The sequence below is a fragment of the Sinohyriopsis cumingii genome, chromosome 9 (assembly GCF_028554795.1).
Source record: "Sinohyriopsis cumingii isolate HCF-2022 chromosome 9, ASM2855479v2, whole genome shotgun sequence".
NCBI classification, from domain to species: domain Eukaryota; kingdom Metazoa; phylum Mollusca; class Bivalvia; order Unionida; family Unionidae; genus Sinohyriopsis; species Sinohyriopsis cumingii.
Genome location: NC_142969.1, coordinates 43,608,412 through 43,620,850, shown reverse-complemented (window position 1 = coordinate 43,620,850; position 12,439 = coordinate 43,608,412). Strand labels below are relative to the sequence as shown.

The following is a 12,439-nucleotide window of genomic DNA, read 5'->3' as shown; positions in this document are numbered from 1 at the left end:
AATCGTACATCTGGTATGGCTGCTAGGACGGCCGTCGTGAGCATCTTGTCAGTATTCTACGCAAAATAATGGTCTTTTTGATATGGGGTTATCACCACAAGGTTTCTAATTATGTCTAATTAGTCTTAAATAAACATTGTGCCCATCTGACATACAATATAGCGGCCAGAGCAACTATCTTTAAATCTTGTAATTGCTGAAGAATATGACATATGCTTGCAATACCCATTTAAAAGGACAATGGTCTAATCTTGAATTAGTGGACATTCTTTACGGCCTGTAGAGGGTCGATCCGTTCGAGGAACTCTTGTTACATTTAAAGATCCTTAGAATTCCTTTTATCCTTTTTTCTTATCAATCAGTAATAGTAGAACAGCAGGATTGTTTGTTTTCATATTTGCCATATTTTATAAAATGGATGAATGTTAAATTCGAAAAAATGTAAAATAAATGCCTGTTCTTGATTCTAAGTTGCTAAACATGTCGATTCTAAAGAAACTTTTAATACTTTTTCAGACACACACAAGCATTTTTGTCGAGTGAACTGGTGAATAAATTGCAAAATTATTGGGTCGGTTTGATAAAAAATAACGACACTAAAATGTATCAGTGGGTAAATGGAGAAGCCGTCACGTACACTTTGTGGAATAAGGACTTCACAGGTGAGGCACTCTTACAAAGTTCTTTCCTGAACTGACAAGATCGATACTTGATAGAAATCGCGCATGTTCAGAAAGATTTTGTTTTATTGCATTAACATCTCTAATAAAAAACTTGGTAATATGCTTGGTATTATTTTCTGAAGAAAAAAACCTAATGCAGGACTTGATTCATTTGCTTTTATTTCATTATCAAATGTTAACGTAGTACTGAGAAACAGAGTACTCTTTTACGAACCTTTTCTTTAGTTCAGTATTGGTATTAATAGTAATCATAATGTGTTTGTCACAATATAAGCATCCCAGTTAAGCTGCAACAATGAAAAGAGTATTGTTGATTGGAACCGTTTCCTTCGACCACATCAATCAAAATAATTGCTTTTATGCTTTGTTATGCTTGACTGTTAGTTCAGTTCAAAGGTGTACTTTAAATATCACAAAGAAATCTTAATGTCTGTTTTTTGTGGAACCAACATTTCTTATCCTTTGCATTTTAATCTATATTCAACTGAAATGAAGAATGTTGTTGAAATATATCTGATGATTGCCATGTGAGAAAACGAAAATTCGTTAATATATACACACACGTATATATATATATATATATATATATATATATATATATATATATATATATATATATATATATATATATATATATATATATATATACATACATACATACATGAGCCCACTGTATAATTTTAATATCTTAGTATCACTTGTCATAGGAAATGAAAACGTTTCCTGCGTATCGATGAGGACTTATCGGCCATTTGGGTTGTGGGAGACAGAAGACTGTTCCAGCATCCTGCCGTATATATGTCAGATACAACGAGATGGCTTTACACAACTTTCTCGTACAACAACTTCTCTGTCGACAGTTCAGGTTCCGTGCTTGTCTGGTTGGACAACCAAGGACAAATTTTGCTACAAGGTGTGATTCATGTGCATGCTTGTATGGTTGCATGGATGCATGGTCGCATAGTTGTATTGCATGGTTGTATGGTTGCATGGATGCATGGTTGTATGTTTCCATGGTTCCATGGTTTATGTGTGCCGGTCATTAACACATTCCCGCAGAAAAATGAAGCGAATTGAAGATGTTTGCAGTAGATTTTTAATCATATTTCTGTAATAATGATTTAGAAACTTCATTGCATGGTTCTTAGAGAAAACACCGCGTATTTCATTTGACATGAATAAATGTTGATAATATTTTAATATGTCAATTCGACTGATAAACATTGAGTCTTTAATCATAACTGAGTATGTAGGTTCTAGACATAAACTTTAGGATACAGTGAATAATAATCACATACGTCCATTAATTGTTATGCTCATTTAAATTACCTTGTTTAACATGAATAAATCATAATGCATAAGTAAAATAAGTGTGCAGCGTTCTTGTTTTTTTTTTAATTTAATTGTTTATTTAGAGACACAAGAACAACTGGTATCATATTTCTCAAATATACAGCAACTGGGGTGAATTTTTTCATTTTAGATGTCTAGTAATAAACAGTCATGGTTTGAAGCTTTAAGCAGTTGTCGAAGACAAGGGGCAGACCTGGTCAGTATTGCGGACGTCGAAGAAGCCACTTTAATTAAAAGTATAGTCAGGTACGTTTCTTTAGCATTGCAGTATTAATCTTAGTACCGGTAATAATACCGAAAGCAGTAAGAGTGGTACTGTGATGGTAACGTGAGCTATTTTGAAACAGAAAGTAGTGGTAGTAGTAGAATGAAAAGTAGCTGCTTTAGTCATAGTTGTTCCGGAAGTAATATCGTTCATAATAGTAACATAATTATAGTGGTTGGCAACAGTACGTGACTTGGAGGGGTGGAAGCAGTTGATACCAACAACGGAAGTAATTGTGTTAATTCGAGAAAAAGGACGCTGGTTGCATATATGAATCTGGAAAGTACTGTAATGTGTTTCCAACACATAAAGATGATGGAAAATTCAAGGAAACACATTTTACGTCTGAAATAATTTACCACAAAGGCATACATAGAGTTCAATCTGTTATTTGCTTTTTACAGCGTTCTTTTCTAACTAAACTGTAGCTAGCGAAGGACAAATAAACATTTCAGACCAGCGGCAACGAAAATTACCAATGAATACATTAAAATGTATGTATCCCTATCTTTTACACACATGCGTAAAACAGTTATGATGACATTGCATTAGGTCAAACATTAGAGGAGAAATCAACGACACGACAGAATGTAGCCACGTGATGTCTTGAAATCAGGATTTAAGTTAATGTTTTTGTGGGAAATAACAATTGCCTCCTTGTTACATTTTAATTTTGCTGTTGGCGATGTCTTGCGGGATTTAGGCAGCACTTCGCAGTGGCGTCACTAGGGTTAGTATCACCCAGTGCGGTAACTCATGGTGTCACCCCATGGACCTCCTTCCTGCACAAAAAGTCAAAAATTGTATAGACAGTCATGTGCAGTAATTCACGGTGTCGCCCCCATGGACCCACTTTCTGCACAAATTTTCAAAAATTTCATAGACATTCATGTGCGGTAACTCATGGTGTCCCCCCGCCCCGGACCTCCTTCATGCACAAAAATTCTGAAATTTTAGACAGTCATTATGGTGTCCCCCGTCCCTCTGATGGTGTCACCGGTGCGGTCCGCATTCTTTAGTGACACCACTAGCACCTTATGAACGGCTTCCTACAACCAACCTTGCGAGAACGTGCACTGTCTACGTTATAAATGGCTAATCGTTAGTTCTTCATTTGTAGCCTGAAGCACATGCAGACCCTCTACCTTCCCAAACCGCGTTCTCTATGAACTTTTCAACTGGAAATGCTAGAAAATTAGTTTGTGATTGATTACGTTTAACCCGGAATGACAACGAATCTTAATGCCGTGTTGGTGACTATGAGGCCGCTATTGTCGATACCCATTGGATTGGTCGAACATTTCGACAATTTTTATGTGCTTCAGTAGTTACAAGCATGTTTGTTTTTCGTCGATGTTGCACTTTCTATTTTCATTTATAGGGTATTTTGCTATTCCTTCACAAAAAGTCACTGTACAATACTTAACAGAAATATGATATGACGTACACTGAGTGACCTAAAAGATGTTATTTGTCTTATTTCCTGGCATGCAGTCTCCTTTATTTCGTTTCAGAACAATATCATTGTGAAAGTAGCTTATACGGTTGATAGAGACAGGGTTGGCTAGGAATTTCGCTGTTCCATAGAAAATAGCTATAGTGCACTACTGTAAACCAATTGTTCTGTTTAATTGTTACCTATGTAGCATTGTCTTTTTCTTCAGATCATCTGGACGTGATCAGATATGGGTAGGGCTGAATGACCTTGATGAAGAAAACAGTAAGAATACCAATTAATCTAAGTCATTCTATACTTGAGTGAAGATCTTCCACCTCTGTCATAAAACTTTACATCACTTTAAATCTCATCGAAACAATGTGCTAACAAGAAGCTGCATTTGTCACCTCTGAAAAAATCTTCCTAGTTTAGAATTACGACTCTGCTGTGATCATTATCTGGAGACGATATGTCTGATTTGAATTTGGTCACTGATTATGTTATTGAGATCTCGAACAAATTCCATAATTTAGGACAGCCATGAATATTATTGAGGCGATCTTAAAAATGATTGGTTGATATTGTTCACAGTTGGATGCATAGTTCGGGTTCGAATGTGATATGACTTTATTTATAAACAGATTGTTATTAAGCTTGGATTTTAGACGTATATCACCATGATCTTGACATAGTAACATGATCAGCGAGATGATGTATAATACGATGATTCTGCCTGTGATAAGTCTGGAGGCCACATTTCTAAACCGATTATTGATCAGACTCGGAATTCATATCAGGAAGAGACCAGATCATTTGATAATTAGCGATAGTGGCTATTACCCATTATCTGATCATGCATCTGATTGGCTGAGCTTGCTACCTCAATAGAGAATGTACTTCCGGTCCGACTTGGTCAAACTAGGTAAATTAGGTAATATCAACATGATGTCAGAAGATACGATTTTGATGAAATATGGCAAGTAAACTAATTTTATTAAGGTGCTAGATGAGCTTAATTTAAGTGAGATCGATACATATTAATGACGTGATCTTATATCTAACTGACTGGCCTTTTATTCATTCATGTGACCAAATATTGATAGAAATTTGCTCACAATTTGTAAATAAACATAAATCTTCGTGCTTTTAAACGGGATTTGTGATAAGTGAGTTATGATTAGGACGATCTTGCATCTAACTGGTTGAGCTGATTACCAATTTACATACTATATTTGTCATCCGATAGCAATAAAACACGGTGATTAGTGTAATATGGTCAACTTGTGTTTGTATTATGTGTTATCCGCCAATATTGGTTATGCATTTATCTTTGGAAAGCAGTTTTATCACATGATACTAAATGAATCAAATCGACTTTAGGCTGGCAGTTAATTTACACAGAATTGTGTTGCAATGCTACATACCTTCTGAATTAAATGGTGACCATTTATGTTATGTAACCCATATATACGTTATCAAACCTCACAAGTGTTGAGGATTCTACTTTTATATACCTTTTCCATACTTGCATGATCTTTTAATTTTATATTATATTGTGCTGCCCTTCATGCTTCCATTGTCTGTAAGAATTTGTCTTCCTAGACTATGTGTGCGATTCTTCATTTCTTACATTTTTCAAACATTGCGTTTTTGGTGGTGCCAATAACCAATATTATGTCCAGTTGCTGTAAAAAGATAACATTCACACATATTTACTCCTAAAGTGTAATAAATGCTACGTTTGGGAAGTATATTCACCTGCAGACGCGTCCACTATATAGCGTGGTGTTGGAGATTCAGAAAACCTTATTCTTCCACCCATTTAATGCATCATACTCATGTATTTGAAATTGTATGAACGTCATTTAAGTCATTTCACTAAAATGAATGCATACTGTTATTTGCCTAAGCTGTGACGCTAAAACACATACACAAACACCAGAATTCTATCACAATCCATTCTTTAAAATGAATGCGTACTGTTATTTGCCTAAGCTGTGACGCTGAAACAACACAAACACCAGAATTAGATCACAGTCCATCGTTTAAAATGAATGCATACTGTTATTTGCCTAAGCTATGACACTGAAGCACATTCTCAAACACCAGAATTCGGTCACAGTCCATTGTTTAAAATGAAAAAGTTAGTACAGCGGGTCAAAAGGAATTTGTTGATAAAGCATATTTTTCCATTGGCAGTCTGATGTTCACAAACATGAAGATTAACATGAACACATAAACAGATACTTCTATAATGACTAGTTATCCCTCTTATTATTTCATTTCCGCAAGAATCGATACTTCTTTTGCCGAACCTGATTTCATGTTCATAAAGCTATTGTCATAACACATTCCACAAGTTTATCTTGTCGTGTCGGTACTGATGCATATGTACAAGCATTTAAAATACTTGTCATGTCTCCTCAATTAGAATGGATATTATTTTTCTACTATTCTATTCTATATCTTTTACTCTAATGTCAATTTGTGTCGATCTCTCCACAGGCTATAAGTGGTCCGACGGTTCGGCACTGACGTACACGAAATGGCAGATAGATGAACCAAATGACTACAATGGTCAGGAGGACTGTGTGGAGTATTTCCTGTCGTCTAATACTTGGAACGACAACAACTGCTATAAGGCTATGGCGTACATTTGCAAACTACCAAGAGGTCTGTTGACTTTGAGAGAAATTGAAATACATGGGCTTACCTTGCCAGACGGTGTGCAAAAGGAGATTATAGTTTCGTTCTGCATCTGTCGTGTGTTATGTCGAGTCCGTAGTGAATCGAGTGTCAGCCATCATATGTTAACAACTGCAAGTTATGTTATAAAGTCTTTCTTTATGACCCAACTTTGATTAAATTTAGTATGTGAGATTACTAATAAGCAGGGTTTAAAATGAGTCTGATTATTAGTGACATGTATGCTAATTAATGAGAGATTCTTCGGGCATTTTTTCCTGAAAAGATTACCAAACTTGAGGTTTCCTTTCTGAACAGAACTTGATTAAACTTGGTTGAAACCAGTGATAATCATTATACTGTATAAAAAATGCAATGCTTCCTTCTATGAAATAAGACATTTATGCATCTGATTGACCGTGCTGGTGACCACTTTATTTCTGGTAAGACTGATCAACATTAGCATATACGTCTATATCCTCAAGATCAAGTTTAATTTATATCCGATATAAGCGGACACCATAGAGGCGTCTGGCTTGTGACTTGCCTGAATTGTGTTACACTCTAGCGGCTATATTTCTGACCAGAATTCTAGAAAACTTAATAACTTAAAATGTCTAGTTCTAAGATGTATTTGGTTTTTGAATCACATCGGTGCATATTAATGCAATGCTTCCTAGTCTGATTGCCTGACCTTGCTGTCAACCAAAGCTTACAGTTTTAGTCACATTCTAATGAAATTCGATTTGTAAGTCAGCATAGTCATGATCTCTGATTAGATGTATCGTAGCACAAAATATTACCAACTATTAACAAATTATTATTGCGTTTGAATGTCATGCAATCGCTCCGGTGGCCTAGTGGTTAGACTGTCCGCCTCGGTTGCAGGAGTTCGTGGTTCGATCCCCGGCCGAGTCATGCCAAAGACTTACAAAAAATGATACTAACAGCTGCCTCGCTTGGCGCTCGGCATTAAGAGGTTAGTGTTGGGACTGGTCGGCCTGGTGTCAGGATAATGTGACTGGGTTAGGCATCATGCTACATGTCTACCTGACAACACTATAAACTGCCATGCTGCAGACATCGTAGCGATATGACTGAAAAATTGTTAAAGTTACTTTAAAAATCCAACTCACACATACTCATGCATCCACCTTAGATATATATAATACAATTGATTAGATTGATTGTAGTCGGAAGAATAATGTTATCGATCAAACGTGCATAGTGTAACAATGAGTACAAAAAACACTAAAATGTTTTGGGTGTCATTCATAAACGTTTAATTTACAACGGAATGGGAGGACTGTCGATCTGATTCCCCTTAGTGCATACAAATAGCGGAAATTAGACTGTTCAGTTTTATATGTTTTAAGGCGCCACCACACTTACTGGGTCAAATATCTGTTATTCCATCCTACTATAATCTCCAACAAAATCAATAATATGTTTTCCGGGAAATTTTCTAACAAGTAAAGAATGTTATTTTAATTAAATAAAAGCTGCATTAAGGTCTAAACAGAAAATAATTCCTTTTTTCTTTTAGGTCGGCTTATTGGCGTTTGTGCAGGATGGCAATGCAAGCAATCGGCTTTGGAAAGTTTAGTTGCATTAAAATCCCAATAGTATTTAATTCAAATAGAAATATTTCTTGAGCACGCAACGAGACAGATGCTGATTTATTTTTCATATATCTCTAATGCTAGTCACTAAAATGAACTAAATATATAACTACTGCATTAGAATAGAAAAGTGAATGAAAAAATAAAGGACGTATATAAGAAACTTAAATAGTATGGTGAAACCTTTAATGTCATAAAGGAGAAAGTTCGTGGTGAATACACATCCTTTATACAATTCAGCATACAAATAAACATAGTGATAAAGGCAGATTAATATGTTTTGCAAAACTACATCAGTGAATGAGACAATACTAACCACAAGGCAATATCATGTTTATTCTTTTAAGCCACTCTTGCTGTTTTAAATTTCCAGAAAGTCCAGATACACACAATTTCTGCATAGATTAAAACCGAATTTACGAGCAGTAAAGTCGAATAGTATTTTCAACCTTATTTGTCTGACTACGACAAAATTTAAGTTACATTTTTGTTATTTGTCAACGAAAAATAATTTACAGATAATTAATGCTGTTCGCACTGACAAGGGGCGTTAACTCTTACACTTATAGTTAATTTATTCATAAATACCTTAAGATAAATTACATTCCTTAAAATAAGAAGACGTTCATCCTATATTTATTATTCTCGAGTTATCTTAATTTATCGAGGAAATTGTAATGCATGGACAGCTATTTCGCACATAGTCGATGACATCAAATATTACAATTCAATTCATTACACTATATGGCTAATTTTAGAAAACATGAAGCACATACCATCTTAATTGCATAGTGTATTCCACTATGCTACACGCCAAAACCGTGTGGGAACGTCGACTGTTTTGATTATTGTAAAAGGTATAATATGTTGTTTGATTGTATAGACAGTCATGTGCAGTAATTCACGATGTCGCCCCCAATGGTCCCACCTCCTGCACAAAAGTAAACATTTCATAATTAGGGAGGAATCATCTGACCAGATTTGGTTTGACTGATTACTAAGAGCAAATATTGCAGAATTAAAGATGTTCAGAAGCATTTAGCTTGGCCCACACAGACGTCTGCTAATGACTATGAATGTTTAAGAGTAGAGAGAACAATTGATAATTACAGACAAATCAATTTTTCATTCCACTGTAAATAAATGCAGTTGTTATTCTGGCTGTCAAGCACTAGAGATGGGTAAGACGAAAAATGTTGTATCTTGGTATACCACATTATTTTGTAACTTACCGCGTTACGTACCACGTTATACCACAACTATATTAATTTTCTCGGGCAGAGTCAGGGGATTTTTTCACATTTCTGGTTCTTGCATAGCTAAAAATAGTATCTAGTTATGACTTAAAGCATACAAAGACCATATTATTTCCATTATAGTACTTTATATATATTAACTATATTGACGTAAAAAAATTTCAAAAATAAAGCCGCATACCCGCCCGCCGTCACAAGAAAATTAAATCACGGATATAGTAATACATTGGTAATGCGCGTGTTAACTTTTATATAAGTTGTAATCTAGCACCTGTACCTATAGTGGGCTGATTAATGTGTGTGTATGTGTGTGTGTGTGATTAGAAATTTTAACGTAGCTTTACAAACATTTCAGTCATATCGCTATGATGTCTGCAGTGTGGCAGTTTATAGTGATGTCCAGCACTGGGGCATCATGCCGCAGACATGTAGCATGATGTCCTAACACTAACCTCTTAATGCTCAGCGCCGAGCGAGGCAGCTGTTAGTACCATTTTTTGTAAGTCTTTGGTATAACTCGGCCGGGGATCGAACCCACGAGCTCCCGCTTTTGGCGGACGCTCTAATCACTAGGCCACCGGAGTGGATGATTAAGCTCTCACTATAGTTGACATCTTGAAAAAGTAACTGTGCTAACATTACAACGCTTGTTGACAAGAAAATTAGAATTTGTTGAGACTGAAGCCAACAATTTACGAGCTGCGCTATTGATATCATAGGCAGAGACACCTTGAGTGGGATCCTAACACCCAGGGCAAAATGTTTATCAGAGGGAGCCAGTAAATACACTGATTCAACAAACAAGAAATTGTTCTGTGGAATAGAGAAATTATGTGAAATTCAAACAGAAAACAAGGACTCTCCTGAAAATTTTAGTGTAATTCTCGCTTTTACAAATGAACACATTTACTTTACACATTAAGATACGCTTAAATATAACGAAACAAACTTACATTTCATTTATTTATGTTAATCATATTTTTTACCCCAAGGTTGAATTTGGTCATAGAATCTCTACCAAAATCCATTTTGACCGCGATGTTGGCATATTTCAAAGGTATCAAATATCTGATTAAAGGTTCGTATTTATTTACGGATATAATATTCGAAATTGATTTGTGACAAATACAACTATTTTGTAAACAAAATTTTTCGAACTTAATTTTGGATTAATTTTGTCATGACAGATGAAACTATGATTTTAATATCGTTAACCTCCTAACAAGATCACTCCGGAGTTTCCCCACACTTCATACTGACGGAAACAACCGAAGTACCGGCAGAGTGAAAAATTACCCTGGTGCTTACAACCGGAAATAAATAGTTCAACAAAACGATTTATGGTATATGTATGCCAAATCATCATGCATTTACAATCATCCGTCGAAAATTCCACTTGCTGAACGTTAAGCAATCTTAAAGATGAATAGACGTGTTTTTGTCTGGCAGTTTTGAAAAAAATTTTAACACGTACAAAATTAATAAGGAATATAAGAATGTGGTTGCAAATATCATTTGAATTAAGACTATTTGCAATTATGGAGTTTCATGCATGGTAAAGTATTCTTCTGACAACTGTTACGACTCTATTTTCTTAAAACAAGTGACAGAATATAAGTGAGCCCAAGACGTTTATTAAATTCAAGAAATTGAGAAGCTACCATTTGACTGTACTAAGGAAACACAATTAAGGGTATTTCAATCGAAAATATTGAATCATATATACATTCGCAAATTATACTAAAGTAAAAGATGATGGTCGATTTTGAGGTGAAACAGAATATATAGAACATGTTTTATTCACATCTTCTCGCATTTGATAAACGGTTGATGTAAGATGTATATCCAGCTAGTAGGTTCATCAATGTATGTTCGTCAATGTGTATTCATCGTTGACAGATTTCATCACAGTATGTTCTTTCTTGACTAATTTCATCATCAGTATGTGCATTAACTGATTTCAGTATGTTCATGGTTGACTTCTTTCGTTTATCGTTGACTGATTTCTTCTTTAAATACGTTACGCAATCATAGAACATTAGAAGAACAACTACTACCTCGCAAATTCAGCCTTTCCAGATAATAATTTTAGCTAAAGGGAGACAATACATGTTTGCAGACCTAGACGACGGTCAGAAAAAGTGGTCTTCTCTTAGAAATGCTTGTGCCAAGAAGCACGCTTTCGTCACGAGAGGCCTCGCAAATGCTAAAGTACACTTCATCCTTATTTCCAACTTTTTCTCATCCTATCCCGACAAAGTTCTGCCTTTAAAATTTCATATTATTTTGTCGTCGTTACACATTAAGATAATTGCACGGGGAGCCTAAGCAACTTCACATTAAGTTCGGGCTATCATTATTTTATGTACGTGTGTGACTCTAGCGCTTTTAAAACAAGTCATAATATATGTGTAATTTCATTACAAACGGGTACATATTGGTGATTTTTTTTCCCAAAGCACGTGTAGCGTACGGGCGCCAAATTCAATGATTTTACTTGTACATGTGGTATGTGGGCTTTTTCTCTGTTGATAATTGCCTCATAATCGATATTGTCGCACCTTGTACCTTGTATATAGCTACATAAGCTCTCTCAGTTCCCTTTTGTGTGAAGGTTTGTGTGTATAAGCTACACACTTGTGTACATTTCTTTAATGCGTCCGCTCTACTCGGACTTAGGTAAGCTTTCTATACACGGTTACCTCAGTCGCGTCTTACTCATGCATGTTTCTATAAGCGACACTTTAGTTATATTTATCTGCATAAGAATTGCATCAGACTTTAACAGCACTTAGTTACTTGCACTGGTGGCCCATGTGACTTCACAAGATCGGTTCGGGCTACAATATTTATATTTGTGCATGTCTTTATGCCCATAAGATACGCAATGTATGTATAATACCGTCATTTCATGTACGTACAATGGAATTTCATTTACCACGGCAACCTTATCCTTGAAACGCAATGCTTCAATGATTTAACCTGTACAAACCGTACTTGTCACTCCATAAATGTAATATTGTAATTGAGATAATGTCCAGTTAACCATCATGTTGTATAGCTCTGCTCCTACACTGTATTCAAACAACAGATGTACAGGCCCACATATTTACACTTCTACCTTCAGGTGGTATTGT

General features: G+C 35.5%; 1 protein-coding gene across 2 annotated transcripts in view; it reads left to right on the top strand.

Moving 5' to 3' along the window:
* The window catches only part of LOC149791647 (lymphocyte antigen 75-like), a 195,995-nt gene that overhangs the window by 139,285 nt on the left and 44,271 nt on the right, over positions 1-12,439 (top strand). For both annotated transcript variants that reach the window (XM_089970198.1, XM_089970197.1), the window contains exons 39-43: positions 517-662; positions 1,391-1,596; positions 2,167-2,282; positions 3,966-4,021; positions 6,245-6,412. In XM_089970198.1, coding sequence (XP_089826324.1) covers positions 517-662; positions 1,391-1,596; positions 2,167-2,282; positions 3,966-4,021; positions 6,245-6,412 — 692 coding nt within the window. The remainder of the gene's footprint in view (positions 1-516; positions 663-1,390; positions 1,597-2,166; positions 2,283-3,965; positions 4,022-6,244; positions 6,413-12,439) is intronic.